Source organism: Citrus clementina, unplaced genomic scaffold (genome assembly GCF_000493195.1).
Source record: "Citrus clementina cultivar Clemenules unplaced genomic scaffold, Citrus_clementina_v1.0 scaffold_6, whole genome shotgun sequence".
NCBI classification, from domain to species: Eukaryota; Viridiplantae; Streptophyta; class Magnoliopsida; order Sapindales; family Rutaceae; genus Citrus; species Citrus x clementina.
In genome coordinates, this window is record NW_006262139.1 from 11,117,067 (window position 1) to 11,144,815 (window position 27,749).

Below are 27,749 nucleotides of genomic sequence, written 5' to 3' on the forward strand. Positions count from 1 at the left end.
CAATCTGAGTTTAGTGATGGACATCTATTGGCTTCATTATTTAAATTGAGAGTTCAAATTTCTCCGCAAGATCGAAACAATCTGAGTTTAATTTTTCTCTTCATTTTTAAGCAACATAAGTTGGTTACCACCATTAGCAAGGCTACGCAAATATAATTGCTTCTCCGAAAAAATCACCCTTGTGTAACATTGCAACTACATTAGTTTGTTAACAATCTTGGTTTGAATTTGTTTATCGAAATAAATAATTTCCTGCAAAGCATGGTTCGGTTAACTGGCTATTGTTATGTTGAGACGGTAATCCTCTCTTCATTTATTTGAGCAAAAATATAATAATGTGAATTATTCATAATTTAAAAAATATTTTGAACATTCTTTTACTCTTCGCACTCATTTAATAAATTTAAAAATTAATTTTTTATTATGTACAGTTATTCACCTTTTAAATATACTCATAAACTCTCTATTTATTATATTGTTGTTTCCACTAAACACTTAAAAAAGTTATTGCTCAACCCTTTTTATAATATAACAATAGAAATATAGTCTATGATCATTGAAATATTAAAATCAAACAAAATAGGGTCAACGTTGAATAAAAATTATTTCAAAAATCATAGTAAAAAATTGGTCTTGTCAAATAATTGTTGAATTAGATTTGATGTCGAGGGGAATGTTTAGTGTTTAAATTGTTCGTGAAGTAGTAAAAAATTAGTCTTGCCAACTAATTGTTGAATTAGATTTGATGTCTGAGGGAAATGTTTAGGGTTTAAATTGTTAGTGAAGTGCTGGACCTTTTAAATTGGAGTTGTTATGGAGTAAATGTCATAATAGTTATGAAATAGAAATTGATTGTGTTTAGTAAACTTTAATAGCTATTGAGTGAATATTAGTAATAATTAATACACAATGGGGAGAAAAAAGCTACTAAGCTGTTAAAATTCAGCTAGAAGGTGTAATAAAAAACTTATTGGCTTGACTTTAGTAACTCAGTTGCCCCCAGCACACTAAGTACTAGATGGGTGTCTAAAATTTTTTAAAAGAAAAGTTATATGTTAGACTATATTAATGATGTGTTTATTTTTCGAATTAGGAAATCAGAATTATTGATCGGGTGTACTTCGCAAAATAAAAGCCAGAATCAGAATCAGAATCAAGATTGTGAGCCCACCACAATTTAAGAGTGAGTAATGAGAGATTGGTTCCCACGGGGGGTTTGGGAATGAGTCTCCAATTCCTTAACTTCCAACTTTACCCTCATTTACATTTCAATAATCCAAAATAGCCTCTTTAGTAATAGTAATAGTAGTAATAATAATATTATTATTTTAATATATAATAATAATCATAGTAATAGTAGTAGTAATTATTATTATTATTATTACTACTACTATTAGTACTATTATTATAATTATTTTTTAGCAATTTGTAACAATCTAATTCATTCCTGACTTTAATTTTAAGACAAATAAATATATTAATGGCAATCCAAATCATTCTGATTCTAATTCTTATAGTTCAAGTAAATAATTTATTTTGATTTCAATTCTCTATTCCTATTCTAACATTTTTTTATTCTTAACTAGTAAACATGGTTTTCCCAACAAAGGAACAGAAAAGTCAACAAAGGTATCAGTCTCCCAGTTTCCTTGCCTGCCGGCAATCCAAAGAAAAAGTGCTTCACCATGAAGCAAAGCTGGCTAGATGGCTAAGAAGTCAATTAGAAATCAGAATCACTTTGTGTAAAGTGTTCAGCTGCAGACACTAGGAATAAAAATAAAAAGATGTCCTAAATTAAAAAAATGTACAGAGACAGTGTTCACTTAAGGTCAGCTATAATATTTACTGTTACATTCTATGATTGCACACTAAATTGCTTTATCATCCTAAAGAAATAATGTCAATTTACATAATAATTGCAATACTCTGTGCCAACAGGTCTTTTCATCCCAACCAGGGACCTTGATTGCAACTCTACTTCATTACTGCAATCCCATTTGCTGGCACAATCTTGCTCCTCCCGTGCCTGGATTTCATCACCTGAGAAACAGAATCAGCATTCAGCATTAGAAACTATACCAGCTTTTGAAGAGAAGCGAATTTTGTGGTAACCAAATGTCATGTCAAAGACTACAACAGGTGCAGAAGCAGGAAAAATAATTAAAATGAATGGCGTCAGAAGGTTGAAACTCCTGCCTGGGATACTTGACAGAGAGAATTCAGTCAGGCGTTTAACGCAGTCCTTCAGGGCTTGGAGTTCGTTTTCCTTCTCGCCAAGTTTGGATTGAGCCGAATGCAATTCAGATTCCAGGTCCATGATTTGGTTTTCCTGCTGTTTAATTAGCAGATGGGACAATTTCTGATCCAATTCAGATGGTGACACTCCATGACTTTGGTAAAAATCAGAACTCTGCCCCTCTGCTTCATGGAACTCCATTGTTGAAACCTTGGTCTGCACAACATTTCTCCGATCAATGACAATTGGTAATAATAAAATGCATAATTGTTAGAACTGAATAGAGCAAACCCAATACAGGGCAACCCAAGGTTACTGTGTGCTGATGTATATAAGACATACTTAGCATGCCAAGCTGATTTATGATGTATGTGACCAGAAGCATTGTGTAGCTTATGATGAAGTCACTATTATTCAATTTGTTCACGTTTAAAATTGACATAATGTTATACATGCCTTCTTTACCTATGGCAAGGGCAGTATCTGCAACCTTACTGTTGTACTGAAAATCAATGAAACCAACCATTCTCTTGATAATAGGTAACAACCAGTAAGCATTAGCATAAAGCCTGGAAGCTTGAAGATAATTAAAGCCTCTTCATAAAAATTGAGTAATAAGACCCCAATATTTCAATTAAAACCTCCATGTGTACATTTATGTTCCCAAATGCAATATAAAGGCTGAAGTCTAAGCAAAAAGTAAATTTTAAAAACTATTCTTTTCTAGCCAAAAATAAATTTATTCAACTTCCTACCATTGATGAAAAGGGAGAAAAAAAAAACAACTTATGGATTTTTATTCTTTGATGATTATAAAAAAAAACTACCTTATGTGTTAAGATGTAACACATGCAACCTAATTAAGGAGAAGCATATTCATTTGTTTAAAAAAGTTCTATAATTGTATCTGCACATAACTCAGATCTTCGTGATATAGGTACAGATAATGCATCAGTATGTGGGACAAACATTTAAGCGTTAGGTAAATCAACAGTTTGCCTACTGGGACTTACCTCATGCAAATTTAATTTCATATCTTCATGGTAAGAAGATTCTGTACTGTACCAAGGCAGTTTTTGCAGTTCAGACTCCAGTTCTGCTTCCAGTTTATCCATTTCCAGGACCTCTGCATCTCGCTCTTCAGTAAGAACACTACTTGTACATTCACTATCATCAATTAGAGGCAAACCTAACACTTTTTGGTCACTAAGGTCTCGGTTCCCACTTCTTGACTTGAAAAGCACCTGCTGAGTTTTGTTGCTGGTAATTTTCTCCAAGTTTTCAGTTTCTTCATTAGCAGAAGTATGAACTAGCACACTGCATGATGATTTTCTTCTATGTAGCTCAGATTTTAGTTCCTGAACAACTTTGGCAGTTTCATCCATGGTTGTGTTTAGCTTACTGATCTCAGCTTTACTGGCTGATATCATGTACATCATTCCAACACCAAGTCCCCAATTGAACAAAGAGCTATCTAAAGAGTATAATACAACATATAAGATGTTAGACTCAAAACATCGCAAAAACATTAAAGCATATTGAACTGCATTCCAGAGAATAAAACCCACCACACTTGTTAATGTAAACCAACAAAACTAAATGGGTACAAGTCCACTGTAAACATAGTCAAGTATTTCTTATGAAAAAAGAACATGGTAACAGCTATTGGTTTTTTTAATGTATTTTAGAACTCATAGGACTCGCAAGCAAACATAAGTTCATGAAAACTTGCTCTATGTAGAGTTTTGAGTGTTTTGCTTTCATTGGTACTTCTCGTCCTTGGTTTTGTGGATTTGTAATCCCATCTTTCGTTGTAGATCTCTCTTATAGTTTAATATATCATCTTTGTTTCTTAGCAAAAAATAAAATAAAATATTTTCTGGCTTCCCTGAACCATGTGGAAACAATTGAAAATTATGGTTTTTCAACTCCATTGAACTTCAAGACCAATGATTAGAAACAACAACGGTAGAAAATTTATCATTAATCAAAGTGTGTGTCCTTTTCACGAGTAGCATTTTTATTATGAAAGGTTCTTTGTACAGAATTTAACATGTAGCAATGATAGGATTTATGGCATGAATAAGATCAATGAAAGCATTAAGGTAAAAATTGTTAGAATCTTCTTGATTTGTACTTCCTGGCAATCAAACAAAATGATTTACAAGAACAAACATGAGCTTGAGCACATTGTCACACCAAAAAAACAAAAAAAACAAAAAAATATTTTTCCCCTTAGTTGACAGATCAATTGAGCATAATGTAAGGATGATGGAAATAACAAACATATGCATGATTTGAGATTAAATTATTTCAGCTTTTTATTATTCTAAATGAGTCAATGCATTTAACAAAGTGAAGGACTAAGACACCAACCTATTGACTTTTGCCAGAGGACAAACCTCCATGTATTATCTAAGACACATAGAGAACTTCTAGCTTAGGCACCAAATCCGTTGGTTGATTCTCCTGCTGCTTAACTTCAACTTTGGCAGCACTTTGTCAACTGCGTTAGCCTATTCTCTTATTAGTGAAGAACGCTCTTCTTTTAGTGAGACTCCAGCTATTTGCTTAGCTAGAGTTTTTTCAGTGGCCAAAATATTCTCTTATTCAATGAGTCTTAGTTCCTTAAGACCGTTTTAGAGAACTTTTAAGAAAAAAGATTGTCGTATAAAAAATTGCTCAATTCAGAAAGTTTTCTTACTAGCAGCAAATTTCCATCTACTAAAGTATCCTAAAAGCTTGTGATTTCATCCATAATCTAATAATAAAAGAATATTCGTGACCCAGTAACCGCAGTTATGAAATCAACATAAGCAAGTATGAATAGAGTCTATAGCTCCACTTGTGGGTGGAAGTCAAGTGAGTGAGTGAAGTAGTGAAGAATGTGAGAATCAATGCAAATTAGCAATAAGCATGGAAATGAAAAACATTAATGTGAATGACAGTGTGTCGCATGAAGCATAAGTGAATGAATCCACTCAATTGGGAAAGAATTGAGTGATATAAGAGCCAAAGTGCTAAATAAATAAATATTGTAAATGCTTTTTCTTGTGTGCCAGTGTTAATGCTATTGTGTCTGTGATTAATGAAAGGGTGTACTTAATGAAACTAGCATACTAATATTGATTCAAGGCATTGAACAATATACATGTACAAGTGCACACAAAGAAAAACCATACCGATCGTATAAAATAATACAGTACCTAGTTCACAATAAATGTTTCTCTTTACACATCTAAAGCTAATTTGCACACAATCTCACTTCTTTTTCTCACTAATATTACATACCTACAAGCAACTCACTAGCTATTCAGACTTCTCTTACCTCACACTTGCATAAAATGGAGTCATAAGCTCCTATTTATACTTGTTTATGTCGATTTCATAGCCAACGTTATTGGCTCATGAATATTCTTTCATGTTCAAATGATCAAATAAAACCTAAAGCTTCTACAATAATTCAAATGGCTGTGACTGATAATTGTGGCCGGTTAGAGAAATTTTTAACAAGGAGAGCAGTCTCTACTCAGATATTTTTTGTGAAAGTAAAGTCACTTTTACTGCATGGCCATCAAATTATGGCCAAAGTACATGCTTAAGCAAGCATGCAACTTCGACAATAGTGAAGGCATCAGTTTAAATGCATGGTAAGCAAAAGTTCAACAAACAAAATACACTATATAAGGTCTGAATGTAGTAAATTTGCAAGTCAAATTTGTAGACTACAGGGACCTTGGATAACTATAAAAGCAGAGTGCCATTTGTTTTTCGAACACATTAAGCTTTGGCCATTCATAAGAAAACCTTCTAATTTTATAATTTATTGGGTATTTCTCCCATTTGTGTCTTTCCTCAAACTGAGAGAGAGGCCACTATTTAATCTTTCCCGTAGACATTTCCCTCACATGGAGGGTTTTAATGCATAAATCTTTTGTCCATTATATTTCTCCATTTATTTTCTTTGAGCTGTATATTTATTTTCTCAATTTTCAATTTACGCTGCATGATATGTCCTCAGCTTCCTAGCAGTCGTATCAGGGCTAGGCATTGTGATGTCAGTAGGGTACTCATATGATTTTGTACATGTATAAGAAAGTTTTGACACAAAAGCCATAAAAATTTGCCTAAAAGTCTTAGTTTTAAGTGGGACCATTCCTCCAGCCTTTTCTAGGGAAACTTGAGATTTGAGAAACAGAAATTTCAAGCTTTTACATATTCAGCATGGCATTCGACCCAGGTGGTAAAAAAAAAGTAATTTTTTCAATCCCTATCTAGCAAACGAAATGCAAGATGATAAAAAACTAAATTAATCTCAAGACATCATTACATCATCACATCATCACATTTTCACAGCAACAAAACAGATCATGAAAAGATTAATAATAATAATAATAATAATAATAATAATAACCTTTAGAAGAAGACGCTCCACGCTCAGCAGCACCATTCTTGCTTGTCCTCCTCTTCTTCAAGCAAACAGCAACAGCTCTCCTTTTATTCAATTCAACACCTCCACCAGCAGATCTTTTCTCACTCTTCACCTTCTTCTTCTCCTTCCTCAAAATTTTGGACCCACTATTGCCACCAGACGACTCAGGGCTCGAAAACCTAAAGATCCCCTCTTGTTTCTCGCAATTACTAACACACCCAGATGCATTCAAACCCTTTTGAACAACATGAGAGTGATATTTCACATCAACATCAAATGGGTTCCTTTCTTTCTCATTTTGATCACCTTGGCTGCCGAACAGGTACTTGGCCACCAGGCTTGTGGATCCCGCTGCCGCTGCAGCAGCCAATAGAAGTTGCCACATTTTGATTTTAATTTTCAGATCAAGAAAGAGCAAAGATCAGGAGAAAGAGAGCAGAGTCCAGAGAGTGAATGTGATGGAGGGATAGGACATTTAATAAAAGAGTTAGGTGCGGTGGAAGAGTATCTCTGTCACCTTTCCAATTTTCAAAATGATTAATTTGATTACGTTTTTGAGTTTTGTCAAGATTGACATATAAGTTAAGTACAGTCAGATACTCAGATGTTTCCCGCTTTGGCTTCAAGCTTTCTAATTTACAAAAATTTACTATTTTTTTTTATTGAATTGCTCTCTCTCTCTCTCTGCGGACTCTTGGCATCACGTCACGTGTGCTTGCTTGTCAATCCAACGGCTCGATATTTCCATTTTTTGTTTTTCTAGTTTCTTCAATTACAAAGATGGCTAACGGGCGGATGGCACGTGGCACTATATAAACACATACATTATGGTGTGGTATCAATACGTTTTGGTAGAACACACGGCACGGCACACAATATTTTAGACACGTAAACTTTAAAAGTACGATAAAATTATAGATGAGTTAAACATGACATGACATGTGAAAAAATCCCAATAAACATATTTCATATAAAAATAAATTTAAAATTTTATGATTTTATAAATAATTTAAAATTGAATCTTTTAATATATTTTATTAAAATAAGTTTTTTAAATTCATTTAATTTATAGTTTAAAAAAATATTATAATTGATTTATATTATAATTTATTAAATGAATAATTGATATTATGATTTTAATAAATACAATTACAAATATCATGATTTTATAATATATTTATTAATATTATATGAACTATGATCAATGACTCTTTGTAAGTCCTAATTAATAATTAAGTTAACTCTTAAAAAAATTTATTCTTATTGTTGTTGTTAAATATTAAAAAAGAATTCTATTACCATAGAGTCAAACTTAATAATTAATATTACATTGTTTTACCATTGTTACTTTATTATTATTGAATATGGACTTAAGCTTTGAATTTTTTATTTTATTAAATTTGAATAAAAAAAACATTTTTTATTCTATTAAATTTGAATAAAAAACATGTGGACGGCAAAAAAATACATAAGCTTGAAAAAAATAAGGCAACAACTTAGCATTCATTCTTTAAAAAATAAAATAAAATAAAAAGTTTAGTGGGCTTGTTTTTTAGGCATGGTCCGTATGGGCATGACACAATTGGTGCCAGGGTGGGCCTAACTCCCCCCCCCCCCAAAGTACAGTACGAAGCACATAGTGGACACGACACGAGCACGAACACATATTATCTTCCTTTGATGGCGAGTAGGGCTAGCACGACACGGCCCGTTAGCCATCTCTATTCAATTATTGCAAGTTCATTATTTGTTCGTACCAATCCTACAAATGATTTAGGTCTTATTTGATATTGAAGTGTTATGAATGACTTAAGTCTTATATGGTATTATAGTGTTGCAGCATTTAAATTACAGTTGTTGTAAAAACAAAATTTTAATTATGAAATAAATATAGATAATATATGATGAATATGATTTTTAAACAATAATTTAAAAAATAATAAATATATTATAATTTTTCATCATAAAATGTGAAATTAAATCAACTTAATTTTTAAGTCACAATAGGAAGTGTTTATTAGATATTTTGATACTTTAACTTAAAAATTACAGCTATCCAATCTTAATATCATAGAGACCATTAAGATGAGAATGTTGATCAGCTTTCTTAGAATGAATTATGAACCATTTATTATTATTTATTTTTGCTTTCTTTTTTCCTTTTTTGGAAAGAAATTAGACAAATGGCGAGTAAATCTTCCCGTTCGTCATTGTTGATAAACAAAGTATGGTAACAAGGGAATTTAAAGAATTTGTATAATGTACAGATAAATGACTGTGAAATTAATCTATAAATAAAGATATAAAATTAGCTTCGGATGCAAGTCAATAAAATCTTGGCTAATAGAGTTGATTCTCTTTTCATGTGAAATCTGGACTCATTTGATTCAAGTGAAAATAAAACACTAATACTACGGATATTTCATCGAGATACATAGTTTACAAGTGATGTATTCCCAATTATTTTAAACCTAAATTAATTTTGTCTACCTCCCAAAATTCAAAACTAATACTTGGAAAGCAATTAATTATTCCCTTGAGAGCCTCCTAATCCATACATTTATTGAGCTAGAAACATGTGAAAGATACAGGCGACACATCTTTAGAACTCATAAGAGATCATAATCATGCCAGAAGAAAATCTTTATTTGTACATAAATAGATTAAAAAAAATCGAATTTGGTTGGCCTTTTTATATAATTTATCAATTTTTAATATGGTTCGGACTTCAGGTTGGCCTATAACCGACCCAACATTCACATTCACAGTGAGGACATGAAAAGGACTCACAACTAGAATAGCACATGATATCAAACAGCATTAATGATGCCATTAATTCATGAAAGCAATTTCAAGTAAAAAGTTAAGCAATGAAAGTTATGTGAAACTAGAACATTTTAGATTGGAAATGAATATTATTCATAAGAAAGAAAAATTTACCCTTGCAAGCATCAGATCTTAAAATTAAGATGAATTCTGAACAAGTTCAGCATCTTTCAAAAAATAAGAAACTTAGAATAATCTATAAACTCCCCAGCTGATGCCTAAATATTGCATTATATTATAGTTTGTAAATGTGATAAATCTAGAGAGTATGGTTTTCTTGTAAAGTGATAAATCTAGAGAGCATGGTTTTCTGTACCAGTTTTTTCATCGCACAGAAACTGCTGCAAAAATTATTATATGCCTATTTAGACGGTCTAAACCCCAGAGCTAGTCCCTCCAGCTAGGTTTTTGTGTGTTTTTCAAAATGAAGTGATAAAAAAGAAAGAAAGGCACGTATGCTTAATCAGCTTGTCCGGCTTGTCCATGCAAGCTATACCAGAATCTACAACACAAATTTGGATCTACTAACCTGCCAACAAAATCAAGAGTGATTATCAACATCAAAGGGTCTCCCCAAAACATACAATTTTACAAGGGCACATGCATAGTAGGAAGAAATGAAGTGTGGCAAGAAAAGTTCTGAGCAACATTTGTAAAAATCAGCAATGCAAATATGCTTATACAATTTAAAGACAATGATGAACAATGATGAACAACGATGAAACTAAGCAATATTCTGTATAATAGTAATAGCAACGTCAGCACACATCAAATTATAACCATGACTTTCACTAAATAAAGAAATTGATGTTTACTGAAACCAACATTCAATATATATGTTATAAGCGCCATTCCTAGTACAAAAAAGGAACAACTCCAACCTCACCCATGAAATTCTATGCGATACTTGTCAACTAAAGGAAACATCACATAAACATGCAAGTCATCCTCACCATTTGGACCCACCTACATAAATGATTTTCTGCACAGAATTACCCTTCCCTGTGTTCATTAAAAGACTCGAACACAGAAATGCTAGTTTCTGATTATAGATTTACAGTCACCTTGCTCTCACAACATATTTTCAAAGATGCATACTGACTTATGGAAAATTCTCTCTATAAAAGTAAGGCACGGTTTATTATCATATAAGTCCCGCAAAACATTTCTACCACATGTCCATCCTATTCTAGTTCTATCACATTGACTTAAGGAAATTTCTCATTCTAAATTTTAAGGCACATTTAATTATCATTTAAGACCCTAAAAAGCAGCTCTTCCACACATCACCACTATAGTTCTATCATGCTGTTAGGTAACATTTAAATTGAGGAGAAGACAAAGGGATGACAGGAAGAAGGAAAGGGACAAAGTTCCTTCAACTCATTTGGTTTAAATTAAACCACAAAAGGGAAAGCTTTTCAAGGGATTAGCTTCCTTCCAAGTCCACCAAATCTTGCAATGAAAATGAAAATGAAAATGGTAACAAATTTTGTTCTCCCAACAAATTCTCCTGTCATTCCTCTAAACCAACAGATAGATGGAAATAAGTTTTCCATTCTCTTTTACCACATTTTCCTTCCTCCCACTCTTCCTTTCTTGCATTCTTTTCCCCTGCAAATCTACCTGACAAAATCTATAATAGTATAATTCCATGTTCTTGGATGATAAATCCAAGGCATTGAAATTGCACACAAATAAGAATAAGAATCCTCTCTGATCTCCTGAGGCTTTTATCAACATTGAGTCACATGCGCATTTGTACATGGATTAGTTTTTTATTGTTTTACCTTCCATTAACAATCAATCAATAATGTGTATTTATAGAAGTAAGAACATAGATCAGGAGAGAATGTTGATCCCACATTTAAAACTTGTCCATCAATCCTCTCATCATGTGACTTTCCAAAAAAAAAATTCTCCATAAAAATATTTCAAGTACTTATAAAATTCAACAGAGTCAATCGGAACTCGGAAGGCCATGCTAAAAAAATAAAAAGACTCAATTTCCATAGAAGACCCACACTATTGCCTTAACATAAATTTCAGATTAGAATTCTACAGGAAGATTAAATTGTCTTTCCAAAACTTCATCATTTTTCATTTTGGTTAAAGCATAACTCAAAAGCAGCAGTAAGATATGAGGATTGCTAAGTAAAACGAAAAAGTAAGCTTGCACTACATGAACCATATCAAAAGGCACTGTAACCTTATAATCAAGCAAATTCATTTTCCATATTGAGAAACAAAAGCAATGAAAAATTAATGTAATAAACGAGGATCTTTGCATAAAACCCTGTAACAAATAAAATGGATAATGGATTTTACACCCTGCCAGATGATGAGGAGAAATACAATTTGATGATCAAAGCAATGTAAGTTCAACTTTTTAGGTTGCAGCATCAAGTCATTTCTGTGACTGGTATTCAATCCAAAACCTCATGCATTCTTCAACTCATTTAAGAGATCCATCAAAAACCAAGATCTTTTGTACCACCAGACAGCACTAAGCATAGCCACCGTGAGGTTTCACAAACTTGAAAACAAACTTACAGCCACGAACACTCAAAATAGTTTTATCTTACACAATCTATAAATAATTTCCTTCTAGAAACAGCATACAATGTGGAAATAAGGTTGCAGAAATTTTGACAAGGGCCTTTATGTATAATTAAGCTATTCATTGCTTTATTTATTTATTTATAAGTTTAACTACTGCTGATGTCAATGTGATAATCAGAAACTGAGTCTATTAACCATGACAACATTGAGGCATAACCAGGTTGAGTCAAGCATTATGCATCTCTCCCACATCTTACATGACAGAAGATGCAATCAACCTTGGACAAGGAGGCCAGCAGTGTCATATTTCACCAGCATAGGCAGGTTTGGCCTGATCCCACTGAACTTTATTACCACTTACTTGGGCCTTACATAATTTCATATTTAAGTGAAATTCACTGTAGCTAACAATGCTTTTCTCAATAGTCATCAGTAATACAATGGTTTCCATAGGCTTGATTATCCCAAAAGTAACCACCAAATGCATAAAACTCATAGAAAAGACCCACCGTTGCCATAATTTTCTAACATAAATGTCCCTTAAGCACAGGTTTGATAGCTACGTTTAAACAATCATACATCAAATACCATCCACTTTCTGTTCCGACTACAAAGCTTACTTTGACAGAGGCATTAAAAGAAGTTTTAACACAAAAAGCCATGCAACAATGAAATTCCAGAGATCCTAATCCTTCTTTCTGGCCTGTCATTAAAAACTTACCAATCTATGATATTCACAACTCACACAACGCCTCACATGATAGTAAACAATATATGCAAAAATGATATAATTCTGGAACAGCGTTTCAATTAACATCGCCTTAACATAAAAATCACATCCATTCATTACTATCCTAACCTTCTAGATCAAATTTAACCGCTACTTTAGTGCTATACATACACGATCATTTAAACAATTCACAACCGAATTCAAATCAGAGCAAAACATTCAATCAACGAACTCAAAAGAAAACACAACAGCGACAAAGAAAGAAACATAAAAAGTACTCACATACCCAGATGAGATTTCATCAGTCAATTGCTTTTAGAAACCTTGTTAGCACTACTTCTAGCAGCCCTGGCATTGTCGTACTCGAACTTCAACGGATTAGGAATATGAGAAGTATCCTTGACATAAAAATATCTCCCAAAAGCACTCTCCTCGATAGCCGGAAAATACGGAAACAACACCGAATTGACAAACCAAAACCACCCAGCTCCGATCAAAATCCCCAAAATAGCCCCGGCAAAGACCTGAGCGACTGTATGGTAACCCAAATAAACCCTCGAGTACATAGTCAACACAGCCAAAGTCCAATGCAGAACGTTTGAGAACCACCTGTTTTTAATCCCCCAAAGCCCGATCCCTTTGCAAGTCAAGAGCGTAAAGTAAACGGCGAAAAAGAACATGTACTGGGAGTGACTGGAGGGCCAGCCGTGGGAATCGCACGTTTCCAAGAGCACGCACATCTCGGGGCGGGCCTGCTGGACCGTCGTTTTGATGAACTCGTTGATGAATTGGGAGACTAAGAGGCCGAGAGCGAAGAACATGCCTTGAATCTCGCGGCGAAAGATGAAATGGGAAACGAACCCGCCGAGGCTTATGAAGACGGGGACGAGCGAGACCCACGCTAAGAAGTGGCCCAGCTGATCGCCCTTTCGGTACCGCACGTGGGTCAGTGTCACGGCCTTCAGCGGCGGCGTGGCCATGGCGGAGTGGGATGGAAAGATCTGAGTAAACGTGAACGAATGAATGAATAGTTTGGTAGTAAGGAAATTCGAAACTGAGTGAGAGATGGTGTTTTTTTTTTTTCCCTCTTTGGAGAGACCGTTAGGTGGAAATTAAAGTGTGCTATGAAAAGGAAGAAGAAGGCGACGCGTGGATGTCAATTCAGAGAAGGTGTGCTGTTACTGGTTGTCAGTTTCACATGTTCCCCATTTATGTTATTTTCTGTTATTTTTTGTCTTTGAATTATTGGATAAATTGAATTGATATTTATAACTTCCTCTGGTTATATTTGCAGAAAAAGAGACAAAGCGGTTTTTCTTAAGTCCAATGGCTGGCTAAATTTATATACCAGATGACTTATTTTGCACAAGTTCAATGGATTCTGGAAGATTCAGCAAACAAAGCCCCAACTAGAGGATATTCGGTTGAATTAATCTTACCACACGAATCATATCTTGATTTGAATATTATCGCTTACTTATCACTTTTGGGAACTTGAACTTTTTAATTTATATTGGATCAGTGTTTCTTCAGAAAAATTTGTTTACTATCAAATAGGGAATGAAAAAAAAAAAGGAATTGGGCTTAATTTTGGTGGGTTTGAAGAGAAACAAGATGGATTATGATTATATGAAGTTGTAATGTAGGGTTGATTTGGGATATTGAGTGGTTTAGGGAACAAAACTTTAAAATTTAAATTATAGTAGGGAGGGGGTGTATGAAGAAAATGGGTGTCAAAATGAATCATGTTGAGTTCAAAAGTCCAATAACCAAATCTATAATAATAACACAGTTTAAAATACATCCACTTAGTGCCAGATTTATCCCTGGAATAACAATTTTCTTCATTGTTTGTATCTTCTTTCTTTATAGAATATGAATAAGTATTGTGGTATTTTCTTTTTACATGCGCGGTTAAAATTCAAATTAACAGCTTACACTCTTTTTTTTATTTACAATTCTTTTATAAGTATTAAAGTATTTTTTTTTTTGTTTAAATCCATTACACATTAATATGTATGAGCAGCTCTATTACAAGAAGTATCTAAATATTTTATTTTTCTATACTCTTATTTTATCCTTTTATTTAGATTAACATCTCTTACAAGTATACTATGTGGTTGCTATTGAATTATATGTTCCACGTAAAGAAATAATATCAGTCTTGATATTATTTATATTATATCTTTAATTACTTTTTAATTTTTTAATGCTAAGCTTCAAGAAATACATAGAAATTAAAGATTACATCTTCAATATTAGCAACATAAAAATTATAAATTTATCCGTAACATTAACCCAAAAAAAAAGATATACTAAAATTTTGTTTTTGTTTTCAAATTTTGTCCTTCTTGTTCACGTCTCTGCTCTTTAACATTTATTCCTATTCTCTTTTAACAATTTTTATTGTTTAAGTGAATCAAAAGTTTTAGGATTAAGCATTGCAAATTATTAACAAAGTAGTGAAAAAGTGAGAAACTTTATGTGAATCGGACACCCTTTATCAGTATAGCCTGACGTTTGGATCCATGAAATGGCACATAAGTTTTTCACAAAAATATGGTAAACATTTGTTTTTTTTATGGACAATTACCAATAGCTTTAAGAAGGCTGAGCTTTGAACTATGATGAATCGTCAATTGAATTTGATTCTATTGAAATTAAACACATTTTTTTTATTTAAAAAATACATATTTTATTCCTTAAAAAACAAATTTTATTTGTACTTAATATTAAAAAATTGAAAATCAAATCACTCAACTGCTCTATGCAAAATTTTGATTCCAACTTTAACATCACATAGATTACAGGGTTGATTGGCAAATTTTATTTTCAATTTGAATTCATTCATTCTTCTATATTGTATTTAAAAATTTTAGTGCAAAAATTATCTTTGTTAAAAAAGCGTATTTTAAAAAAAAATTGTTAAAGTAGTATGAATAAAATAAGCTCTTGCTCAAAAATTCTCTTTTGGTGGATGTGGATATGATAGTGTTGATAATTGCATAAGAAAGAAGAAAAGAAAATAAAAATAGGAAAAGAACAAGTGCTAGATGAAATTTAATAAAGTTTTGGACAGAAGATTATTTAATATTTATAAAAAAATTGTAAATAAAAGTGAGTATAAAGTGTTCAATGACGATTAATATTTGTCAAGCATAAAAGGCAAAAGTGGGGGTCTGGTCTTGAAAATTGTAGAAACTATTACGAAATGCACTAAAAAATCAAACAAACTAACATTGTTTGTATTTTCAGCTCTCTAAATTTCTAGGCTCGATTAACCTATTTCAAATTTACAATTTTTATTATAACAATCTTTATCAAGTATTTTTACCACATAAATTGCTACGAAACATTAGTTCATACCTAATCTCAAGATTCAAATGAAAATGAAAATGAAGTATTCACATCAAACATAATAAAAATTATTTTATAACTTTAATTCTTTTATTAATTTGAGTGTCTTTCAATCAATTGTGACAAATTTCATTAACATACACAAATAAGTTAACGAAGAAGAAAGAGCAATAATATATGAAGGAAATTAAACCTTCACAACGCATTATAAGAGCTTGAAGTCTTGAACACATGACTTCACAATTGTAAGATTTGGGTTCTAATCACTTATTGCGACTTTCACTTAATGGTGATATAATTTGATTAATTTTTTTTAATTACATAAGACTATTACTCAGATTACAACTCATATTACATGAGAGTATAACTGATATTTACAAATCAGACTATTATTGGGACTAACTTACATCAATACTAATGGAACTCTGCCCAATTTTTAACTCTTACAAATATTCGAAGAATGTCCACTCACTTATGAATAAAGAAGAGGACTGCATTCACTCAATTTTAATTGAGAAAAAAAATACCCACACACTACTTTTATGGGGGTTCGAACTACTGCCCTCCAAGTTGGAGGACCCTCACCACTCGGTCAAAGGCCGAGTGGCTGATATAATTTGATTAATTGACTATTATTATTAAGGATACTTTGGTAACTTCATCGTATCCCACGCATATTCATGAAATTACTTTTGGGCGAGCAAGGCGCCCGGGGGGGTACCATCGTAAAACTAGAAAATGCTAGGGGCTTTCTCAAAAAATATCAAGAATCAAAGGCGGAAGAATTTTGGCGCTTGGGCGCGTGAAAAAGCGATCGATCGTTGCATTCTGGGGGCGCTTTCGAGTTTACATTCAAAAAATTTTCACTTCAACTTTCTTCGCGTGAAGATACAGCCTCGTAGGTTCCTCTTTTAATGGCTGACGATAGCTTGAATCATCACAAAAGGGACCCTATCAAGTCTTCAGGTAAGTGCCCTGGCCCAAAACCTTGGTACTAGGTTTTCTTATTTGTCGATTTCTTTTTTATTTTTTCTGTTTGTTGCCGCGAAAATTACAAAAAAGAAAAATTAGAGTCTGGCTTTTGACATTGTCTGAGGTTTGATAGATTGTGGAGAACTCACTACGAGTTGCGCAAGTAGTTAAAGTAGGTAATGACAGTAATCAATGTGACTACAGTAATTGATGGGGCTATCAAACGACATGTCGTTCAATAACGGAAAAAGAAAAATGAAAATTATTATGAAGATGTGTTCTGTTATTTGGTTTCTAGTTGGGAATGTTGCGGCACAACGGCGGAGGCAAAATGCTGTTACTGTGGGGAAGGAAAGAAGGGAATCGTTGGTTCGTGCGAAGCGCTTGTGTAGAGTTGGGACTAGTGCTGATGGTGAAGTTTCCTCTGACAGTGATATGATGGTTGATGAAGAGCAATCAATTTTGGAGATGCAGACCTCATCAGCAGTGGAGGAGTTGAAGTCCGCTGTTGCATATCAGTATGTCAACAATATATTTACAAATTATAAGCTGAGACATATAGTTGATTTTAAAGGATAATGTAGTGCTTAATCTTGGTTTCCCATATCTAGCGTTACTGTAGTTGACTGAGACTGAGTATGTGTGGTGTGGATTTAATATATATTGCAGGATATGGTTGGGCAAATAGTTCTTCCTGCTTATTTTTTTTTTCCTAACTGTATGTCTATCGTTTTACCTGTTGCTTGTTTGTGTATTAATGAAACAAGTTCTTGTTTGTGTATTGTTTGAGAAGTTCAAGCTTTGTGCTGGATCCAACTTATTTGCTTTATGATCTGTCTTTATATGTCATATTTAGTTCTATTGCCCAAAAAAGAAAAAAAGTAGTTTGGCTTGGCAGAGGACATCGTGGAAGTTACGACCTTAGGAGTTCAGAGGGAATCTCCTGAAACATTTTAGTGGAATATGAATAAAACTATGGGAAACATAATAGGAGGTAACTGTTCGGACATTGTTGGGAAGCCGCAAGTGCATGAACGATACTATATATTAAGGACTGGTATAGCGTATGATAAACCTCATGGGAAATAACTTTTCCGCTGATATTATTGAATGGTTTAGAAGAATTTTATGAGCAAATATTTTGCTGTCATGTACTTCTGGGAAACGAGCTCCTTTGAAAGTGCAATGTGTTTTCTCAAATTATTGCAAGCAATTATTCTAGAAAGTAGTTTGCCTGTTGAAGGAAAGCTGATTGTGGCTTTGAGAAATTTTATCTGCATATATAATCACTTGTCACATAGCTTACTTTTGTAGTGTATCATCATGATGATCTTTCATCCATACGGCTTGGTTCTTAATTCTGTTGTTGAAAGTTTTACCAACTCTATCTTCACTCTTCAACTCTAGTGGGAAAGGGGCAATGCAGAAAAGGGTGAATGCCCTTCGTGAACTGAGGCGTTTATTGTCAAGATTTGAATTCCCACCCATAGAAACTGCTCTTAAAGCAGGAGCTATACCCGTCCTTGTGCAGTGTCTTGCATTTGGCTCTCCAGATGAACAGGTCTGAACACTTTGTCCTGTTTGGTGGTTTCTTTGCCATATTTTATGAATACATTTAATTCGAGTCATTCTGAGCACCAAATAATGATAGATTTTTATAATGACAGATTTTTATGTTTATTATATCTCTTTTTTATTATTTTCTTTGGGTATTGTAAAATGGGGAAAATGGGGACAACTGTGAACGTGTATGTATCACTAACTGATAGGTTCCAAGTATCATTTAGTTGGAATACCGAGCTATCCTAAAGCAGTACTGAGTGATTATTTATTATTTTATCGTACTCAGCCATAGACCTCATAGTTAGACATTATGCATCTAATTCTCCTTTTGTTTCACTAATTGTGGTTCTCGCTGGAAAAAGATTTAAGTGAGATGTACAACTTTTGCACAATGTTTTACTGTTGTGTATGAGAAACTGGCAAATAGTAACCGGGGATTAAGTGAAGAAAAGATAGTTGTTTGGCAATAAAGATAAGCATCAGTGATGCATGGTGATGGTCACTGTCAGTGATGAATTATGACCTATCGAGCATCAATAGTTGTCGGTGATAGATTGATAAAATTGACAGTTTTCAAAGACTGATGATGATCTCCAAATACAGTCTTTAATACACAATGGTCATTGTCGATGATAGTCAGCATTGCTACCTATATAGCATCAATAGTTGTCGGTGATAGATTGATAAAATTGACAGTTTTCAAAGACTGATGATGATCTCCAAATACAGTCTTTAACACACAATGGTCATTGTCGATGATAGTCAGCATTGCTACCTGTATAGCATCAATAGTTGTTGGTGATAGATTGATGAAATTGACAGTTTTCAAAGACTGATGATGATCTCCAAATACAGTCTTTAACACACAATGGTCATTGTCGATGATAGTCAGCATTGCTACCTGTATAGCATCAATAGTTGTGGGTGATAGATTGATAAAATTGACAGTTTTCAAAGACTGATGATGATCTCCAAATACAGTCTTTAACACACAATGGTCATTGTCGATGATAGTCAGTATTGCTGCCATTGAAGTTTTTGTCTTAACAAGCTTGGTTGGTATACAATGGTCATTGACGAGGCACTCATTTGGTAACAGTGGAAGTTTTCCACAAATTTTAGGAAATGAATTACAGCTCTAAAGCTACTAATTGATTTATGGAGTGTAATTACATATCTTCTATTAACTTTCTCTTTTTCCCAATGCCGTACCAAACTTCAATTTACTTTTTCATGAAACTAAAGAATCCAACATATGCATGTTTATTCTGATTATGCTGTTTTTGTTTTCTATGCAGCTCCTTGAAGCAGCTTGGTGCCTTACAAACATTGCAGCTGGAAAACAAGAAGAAACAAAAGCTTTGTTGCCTGCACTACCATTGCTTATTGCTCACCTGGGAGGTACAAGTTGACTGGTGCATTTTTCTCCTTTTGATATTGAGGAAGAATTTTATGTCTACTTCTTCCAATTTGTACTGCTTCAATGTTTTACTGTTTTAGCTCATATTTAGGGAGGACGTGATGAAATCAAATTAATTCTGACCACTTTTTTCATTGTAAAACCTGCATAATCTTTCCTATATACTTGTTATTGTTACTTAATTGTTCTCTTATAATCTATTAGGTACCAGACATATTTAGTTTCTCAGTTTCTTTAAATTGGATGGCAAAAGATCACTTGCATTGCTTTTGTGCAGAAAAGAGTTCCTCGCCTGTTGCTGAGCAGTGTGCATGGGCATTAGGAAATGTTGCTGGTGAGGGAGAGGAGTTCAGAAATGTTTTGCTATCCCAAGGGGCCTTACCACCTTTGGCAAGAATGATGTTGCCAAATAAGGGTTCAACTGTGCGTACAGCTGCTTGGGCATTGTCAAATCTGATCAAGGTTTTCATCTCTTTCTTAATAAAAATAATTGTACATATGAATGTGTATTGTTGAAGTTTGAATCATGGGTCAACACCCATGGTTGTGTTTCTATGTATATTACCAGTCTTTTTCAACTTCCGTTTACAACATATTGGTGGATTAGGTTCTTTTTGTGTATGTGCATCCCTGTTAGAGTATTTGGCTTCCGCAAACTCAATATACAACCTAACTGCAGCATGTCTGGATGTAGGGACCAGATCCTAAACCTGCAACAGAACTCATCAAAGTTGATGGACTTCTGGATGCAATTCTCCGTCACTTGAAGAGAGCGTAAGTGGGAAATTATCTCTTTGGATTCATAAAAGTAATTACATTGAGTTCTGGCTTCAGGTCAGTGCTGTATACATAATTTAGACACACGTCCCCAATTCCTTTTTGGCAGTTCTGATTTTTATCCATACATCCACATTGTCCATCTGAGATATACTTAGCTTATGCTATTTTTGTCAACCCTATCCTAGTTTATGATATCCATACAGTATTCCAATCTTATGAACAAAATAATTTGATAGTTGAATTTTTTGTATCCCAGACTAAATTGCTGAGGAAGCTAAAACTTATTGTCTTTTTGGGAAAGGGCTAGTGAATTGAAAATAGTGGGTTGATGGAGTTGTCCTCTTTATACTGTGGATGTCTGGCCAACAAGTTTTGTCTACACTATGTATTCTCTCAGTGTCTTAGATGATGTAATTGTAGTTTAATGCTGTTGCAAGGGGTTATTTTCACTTGAAATGGAAATAGAACTTCTGACCAAAAAACATGATGCTGAAACATGAAACTTGAATACAATCCGGAGTATTGATACAAAACTTATTGATCTTCCCTACTAATTTCATATATTAACTTTAATGTTGATAAATCTTAATATAGATGTTCTAAATTTACTTGTATCTCCTATTTCCCTTATCATTTGAGTACAAGTATGTCTGACATTTTGGTTGTGAAGTCCCTTTTCTTAATGTGTGATGTGTCAGTTGTGTACTGTTGTACTAAGTCCGAAAAAATTAATCAATTTGAGATCAAACTTATCGAAACAAGTTGCAGATCAGTAAAGCAATATCTGAGAACAAGATTAGAGCAAGAACTAATTAGTTGAACGCATACACCAGCAAAGAAAAGAGACAGTTTACGCGGTTCAGTGTACAAAGTACCTACATCTGCGGCCAGAAAAAAGCAGCATTTGCCTGAGTTTTATTAGTTATGAAAGTTACAGAGTCTTCTACTATTACAAGAGAACAAATCTTTTCTGTAGAACTTTCCCTGAAACCCCTTAGATTCCCCAGAAAACTCACGTCTTGTACTTCTGTTGATCAGCCCCTTCAATATGCCCAGAAAACTACAATCCTAAGGCAAATCCAAAGTTAGTCCTTACTAACTTTACATAACTGTTTCTAGGCTTATAACATCCGACCTAATATGCCACAAAGGCATAACAATTAACATCCTAACAGAATTCAACCATCCTAGGTTTAGATGTACCATGTCAGGTTAGTTTCAGGGATCTGTTCTCCATGGCTGCCATCTTGCCTGTGGGTGTTTTGTGCTTTTTGGTCCATTTTATTTGACGATTGCTCATCTTTGACTTTCTTTGTTCTGTGTGCACAATTTCTAGTTTGTGATGCTTTGACCTTCAAATGCCTAGGCCTCCGGGCTGGTGCTATTTTATGCTCTTTAAACAGTTCATAAGGATATTATATTTAAAGGATTTTTGCAGTTCTTATAGAATTTATGCATGGGAAGACTTCTATGAGAAAATAATTAGCTTAGAGCTCCTTTCGTCTTGCCAGAATTATCTTCACTTGACTTTTATTAAGAAATATCCATCATATTTCTTCCATTTTCTGATAGAAAGAGTCAGTTTGTTGCTCCAATTATTTCTTTCTTATGAAAAAGTTTTAGTCTTGTAACTTTTATGTTGAAGTAGACTGAAGTTTGTGTTTAATCAAATGAACTGTTAATTTCAGGGATGAGGAATTAACAACGGAGGTAGCATGGGTAGTTGTGTATCTCTCTGCCCTTTCAAATGTAGCTACCAGCTTGCTGGTGAAGAGTGGTGTCCTACAATTACTTGTAGAAAGATTGGCAACATCAAATAGTTTGCAGTTGCTGATTCCGGTAATATGCAAAATGAGTAATCACTTCCTTTGTGAATAATGAAACTATATATTTTTCCTGATTAATAAGTGCATTTCTTTTATTTTTATTTTTATTTTTCTTTGAGGATATATATACATGTTTAGCATATAAAGTTTAAGATGACAAATCTTCTGCTCCTTCACTTAACATGCAATGGTTGCCTATAATATTTTTGAGGCTGTTGTTTACTTCTATGCATGGCATTACAAATATACTAATTCATAATGACCGTTTATGTTGTGTGGTAGCTGCTGATAATGTTTGCTTTACATGCCATTTGCTTACAAACTTCTTGTGTTCTAATTGTGGTGCTTGATTTTTCAATTTAGTTGTTGAAAATCAAACTAAGGTTCTGAAAACTACATCCCACATCACTAGCGACAGAGTTCTTGGACTAGTTTATAAGCCTTGGGCTTGATTTTTCCATTTAGTTGTTGAAAATCAAACTGAGGTTCTGAAAACTACATCCCACATCACTAGCGACAGAGTTCTTGGACTAGTTTATAAGCCTTGGGCTCTCCTAATTGAGTAGATGCATTTTGGGTTGTAAAGCGAAACAACAAAACCATGACGGGATGTGTGCCCAAAGCAAATAATATCTACTTGGTTGTTGGGCTTGGGCTATTATAGTTAGTATTAGAGATGACTCGTGACCTGATGCATGGATGGATATGTTAATGATATGATTTCATTCTGTTTTGTTTCCGATGACCCTCACAATGACGCGATGTCTTTAAGGGAGGAAGTATTTAACATCCCACATCGCCAGTGAGAGAGTTTTTGGACTAGTATATAAGCCTTGGGCTCTTCTAACTAAGTAGATGCGTTTTGGGTTGTAAAGCCCAAATAACAAAACTGCGACGGATTGTGTGCCCAAAGCGAACAATATCTACTTGGTTGTTGGGCTTGGGTATTACAAACAGTAGAAGAGAATTCCCACCTAGAAATGTACGGACCTCGCATCGCTTGGGAAGAAAGTAAGGAAGAATAGAATTAGGTTTATGCCAAACCTTTAGGCTTTGTGATTTTGTTGCTAAGAAATATATAATTGAAGTATTCAAGTAACGCACAGGTCACAAGTTTGAGGTTTAGATTCTTTTGAACATAACTAAAAGTGAATTTTGGGGATGAAATTCTTTTAAGGGGGTAAGATTGTAATACTTTAATTCTCTTAAGGGTATTTATTATTTTTATTTATTGGTGATCTTTGTAACTTAGTATAAAAAGAATAAGATGTTTTGCCTTTTCCAATAATGAAAGAGAGAGTGTAATCAGCTAACAGAAAGAAAGAAAGAAAGAAAGAAGAAGAGAGAAAAGAGAATAAACATAATTCTTTTTATAAAAAGACTTATAAGAACATCGCATGTTCATGCTTATGCCAATGAACTTCCACACACAATTATGCCCATGTACATAATCACGTTTAACACATAACAACACATCACACAAACACATGGGCAAAATCATATAAATTTATATTCGTACATATCAAAAATATGCTTTTCAAACATGTTAAACATATACATATTGTTGATTGTGATTCATTTATAAGTCTAGTTTCCTTACCTCTTGGCATCCACATGTAATAAATGCGTATTGATATCATCGGCCTAAAAATCATTAATAAAACTCTCAAAAGATATAACCAAGTCCTAATCATAAATTCCACTGTCCTCAAATTTCTCATTTTAAACATCTCCTAAACTCAATATTAAATACTCTGAATACTCGATCTCCAAAATAAAACAGCCCATGTTCTCTGATTTTTAATAAATTGTTACCTTATTGGGAAAATCTCGAATTTTACAGAGCATATGCTGGCATATTGGAAATTCATTGGTAGAAAGTTCATGGCTAAATTCCTTCAAAAACTATTGAAAATAATTTACGTTTCAGACATCATTAATTCTGTCAAACAGTTTTCTGTTTTGAACATACTTGTTTTAAAGATATAAAACAATTTACTGTTTTACCATAAGATCATGAAAATTTCCAGAATCACACTAGACATATGTAAAATTTATTGGTCCAAATTTTATAATTTTTGAAGAAGTCTAACAATGGTTAAATAATTTCGTAATTCATGTTCTTCACTGAAATAAGAAATTTTCAGGTTTTTATACTTGAGTCAAAAAAAAAAAAGAACATAATAAATTTTGAATTCTTAACCGCTAAGCTTGAAACAAGTTTTAAAACATTCTTGAAGATGTCTAGTTTAACATATCCAAAATCGAGAATCAAATCAATTTGTACAAATTATTATGATTTTCTAAATAGCTCACTGTCGGCATATTTTCTGCAAATTCTTAAGTTCTACTTCTACTACAATTATCCAATCATGCTTCTCTGTAACAATTAACATGGATAAAGGATTGAAATTTACCTCCAATCTTCTCTAAGCGCAATATCCATTTCCAATAACACAACTTGATCTCATGTGTTGCTCATGGACGAACTAAGAAGAAGACTTTCTTCTTTTCTCTTTTTCTTTTATTTTCTCTTTTTTCTTTGTCCGTCTTCTTTTTCTTTCTTCTTTTTTTCTCTCTCTCAACTGATCACACTCTCTCTCTTTCGTTAATGGAAAAGGCAAGGCATCGTATTCTTTTTATACTATGGTACAAAGATCACTAACAAATGAAAAAGACCAAAATTCCCTTGGGAGAATTGGAGTATTACGATCTTACTCCTTGAAAGAATTTCGTCCTTGAAATTTACTCATTCGCCAAATACCATGTCTCTATAGAGAATAACATCTTCTGGTTACCGTTTATTACGTCATCTTTCCAGCAGTATGTTGATGTTATGTAATTGAACAGTACTGCAGCTAATATCATTATGACTTGTTGTAACGCTAATATTTTGATAACTTTTGATTTTCCATAATGTGGATTGATGAGCCTAGGAGAAGAGGATAATATAGTTTCATGATTGAACTCACGTAAATGCATTCTGTAATTTACTATTTTCCAAGGATCATTATCACCATCTTCAAGTCATGGTTGCATTTGTTATGTGTTATCTCTTTGAGCAGTATTTTAATCTGTTGTATCATTGCATAGTTTTGCAGCTAATATTGGTATGAGCTGTTTTAAAGATAAGTTATTGATTGATCTCGGGTTTACCGACAAATAATTTTCTTCCTAGGTGCTGCGAAGCTTAGGAAATCTTGTGGCTGGCGATTCAAGCACAATTTCTGATGTTCTTGTTCCAGGACATGGAATCACAGGCTAGTTAACTACTTGATGGTTGCTAATGAGAATTTTGTATTGTTCAGTACATGTTACATATGAAACTTAACGTAGATGGAACATTTACAGATCAAGTTATTGCAGTTCTAGTGAAATGTTTGAAGAGTGAGCACAGAGTCTTGAAGAAGGTAAATTATTACTATTATTTTGGGTAACTAAATTAGCTTTCATCTCCAGATCTCTCAGCAGCTTTATTATCTCGGCAGGAAGCAGCTTGGGTGCTATCTAATATTGCTGCTGGTTCTGTAGAACACAAGCAATTGATACATTCTAGTGAGGCTCTGGCATTGCTACTGCATCTTCTTTCAACATCACCATTTGACATAAAGAAGGAAGTAGCGTACGTTTTGGGCAACCTCTGTGTCTCACCAACAGAAGGTGAAGGAAAGCCGAAATTGATTCAAGAACACTTGGTTTCCCTTGTTGGTAGAGGGTGCCTTTCTGGTTTCATTGATTTGGTTAGGTCTGCCGACATAGAAGCTGCCAGACTAGGCTTACAATTCATGGAGCTGGTAAGGGAATATACTAGTTTGTTTAACAATTTATGGACTCACTTTTGTTCCCATTGCCTTTGGCTTGTTTATTTTGTCACTGCTATATGGTCTAGGCATATTTTAAATGGCATACTAACATTTTACTGAGAGTGAGGCAAGTTTACTCATGCATCATGCTGCATTATCCAAGTCAATTAGGGAAAAATTGTAAAATTCTGGTGATGGATATCATTCTGCTAATGCCATGTAATGGTGAAAAATGCTTCAACAAGGATGGTAGGTTGGTTCATGTCAGTCTCAACATTTTTATTTAATTACTGAAAGTCCTTCGGCATTCAACATTCAGCTCTGGTCCTTCATATTATTTTGGCCTGTAGGTTTTGAGAGGGATGCCAAATCATGAGGGCACAAAGCTTGTTGAGCGGGAGGATGGAATTGATGCCATGGAAAGATTTCAGTTTCATGAAAATGAAGACCTGAGAAACATGGCAAATGGTCTGGTTGATAAATACTTTGGAGAAGACTATGGGCTAGATGAATAGGTTGAACGATACAAGGATTAGCTATGCTCCCCAGTATACTGCTTCTTCTCTGACTAATGTTTACGTAACTTTTTTTCATGCATTGTAAATCAATGGATGGATGTTGAGGATTCATTCATAACGACATCATTTTAACCAGATGTGATAATTGATGTTTGTAATGTTCATGCTCTAGTCTTTAGACGCTATTGTGTAATATGTTCTGACAGGACAAGTAAAATTTTTAACTCTCCCTTAGATGTGTGAGATGTATTGGAAAAGCTTTTGACCTTTCAATGTTTACTAAAATTACATCTCTTAGTTTATGCGTTCTTCATGCTTTGCTTCACGGTTTTTATGCTCTAATAAAGAATCAAACAGATTTTTGTTATATTAATTATAATGTCAACTGCTTCTATAGTTGTGGGCATGTGTTCTCATAGTTGCCCAATTTTGTTATGGAAGAAACTCTTCCACTGCTTAATAGCTGTTACTGGATCAAAAGCTATAAATAGCAGCCAATTGCTTGTAAATGAAATGATAATATTGAGATAGATAATTGAGTACAAAGAGTTTTATAGTTATTCCCTTGTTGGATTGATTATTATCATTCTACTCCTTTGACTTTCAATTCTTTATATATTTTGCATGTATAATCTTGATACTTCCCAATTAAATTCACAATACATTATCAGCATCGCTGCGCTCTAGTGCAAGAAGTATACTATTCCTTATACTCTTTATTTTA

General features: G+C 33.6%; 3 protein-coding genes across 5 annotated transcripts; 1 reads left to right on the plus strand and 2 right to left on the minus strand.

The window, feature by feature from the left end:
* Window positions 1-1,821: 1,821 nt before the first annotated feature.
* Window positions 1,822-7,271, minus strand: LOC18040070 (putative leucine-rich repeat-containing protein DDB_G0290503). Its single transcript, XM_006428771.2, has 4 exons — window positions 6,651-7,271; window positions 3,250-3,710; window positions 2,197-2,452; window positions 1,822-2,040 (listed from the first exon to the last, which is right to left on the minus strand). The coding sequence occupies exons 1-4, from the start codon at window positions 7,051-7,053 to the stop codon at window positions 1,901-1,903; spliced, it is 1,260 nt and encodes a 419-aa protein (XP_006428834.1). The 5' UTR covers window positions 7,054-7,271; the 3' UTR covers window positions 1,822-1,900.
* A 2,292-nt stretch (window positions 7,272-9,563) lies between these two features.
* On the minus strand, window positions 9,564-14,011 carry LOC18039689 (lipid phosphate phosphatase gamma). 2 transcript variants are annotated; one of them, XM_006428773.2, is made up of 2 exons: window positions 13,073-14,011; window positions 9,564-10,023 (listed from the first exon to the last, which is right to left on the minus strand). In XM_006428773.2, exon 1 carries the CDS (start codon window positions 13,764-13,766, stop codon window positions 13,092-13,094), a length of 675 nt encoding a protein of 224 aa, XP_006428836.1. In that variant the 5' UTR covers window positions 13,767-14,011; the 3' UTR covers window positions 9,564-10,023; window positions 13,073-13,091. The 2 variants fall into 2 exon arrangements, with proteins under 2 accessions (XP_006428836.1, XP_006428835.1); XM_006428772.2 differs by having other exon boundaries at window positions 13,069-14,011.
* Window positions 14,012-16,878: 2,867 nt separating this feature from the next.
* LOC18039690 (importin subunit alpha-9) lies at window positions 16,879-27,292 on the plus strand. Of its 2 annotated transcripts, XM_006428774.2 has the most exons (11): window positions 16,879-17,109; window positions 17,414-17,633; window positions 18,523-18,676; window positions 19,977-20,079; window positions 20,376-20,560; window positions 20,793-20,872; window positions 22,567-22,717; window positions 25,883-25,964; window positions 26,056-26,114; window positions 26,193-26,498; window positions 26,858-27,292. In XM_006428774.2, the coding sequence occupies exons 1-11, from the start codon at window positions 17,058-17,060 to the stop codon at window positions 27,020-27,022; spliced, it is 1,557 nt and encodes a 518-aa protein (XP_006428837.1). In that variant the 5' UTR covers window positions 16,879-17,057; the 3' UTR covers window positions 27,023-27,292. The 2 variants fall into 2 exon arrangements, with proteins under 2 accessions (XP_006428837.1, XP_024038177.1); XM_024182409.1 differs by lacking the exon at window positions 16,879-17,109 and having other exon boundaries at window positions 17,120-17,633.
* Window positions 27,293-27,749: the final 457 nt, after the last annotated feature.

Coding starts and splice junctions, on each gene's coding strand:
- LOC18040070 (XM_006428771.2), bottom strand. CDS start 7,053: ATGTGGCAACTTCTATTGGCTGCTGCAGCGGCAGCGGGATCCACAAGC. Junction 3,711..6,650: donor TGGAGCGTCTTCTTCTAAAG/GTTATTATTATT, acceptor TATACTCTTTAG/ATAGCTCTTTGTTCAATTGG. Junction 2,453..3,249: donor TGAAATTAAATTTGCATGAG/GTAAGTCCCAGT, acceptor AATGTTGTGCAG/ACCAAGGTTTCAACAATGGA.
- LOC18039689 (XM_006428773.2), bottom strand. CDS start 13,766: ATGGCCACGCCGCCGCTGAAGGCCGTGACACTGACCCACGTGCGGTAC.
- LOC18039690 (XM_024182409.1), top strand. CDS start 17,326: ATGGGGCTATCAAACGACATGTCGTTCAATAACGGAAAAAGAAAAATG. Junction 18,677..19,976: donor TTGGCTCTCCAGATGAACAG/GTCTGAACACTT, acceptor TTTTCTATGCAG/CTCCTTGAAGCAGCTTGGTG. Junction 22,718..25,882: donor GTTTGCAGTTGCTGATTCCG/GTAATATGCAAA, acceptor TTTTCTTCCTAG/GTGCTGCGAAGCTTAGGAAA.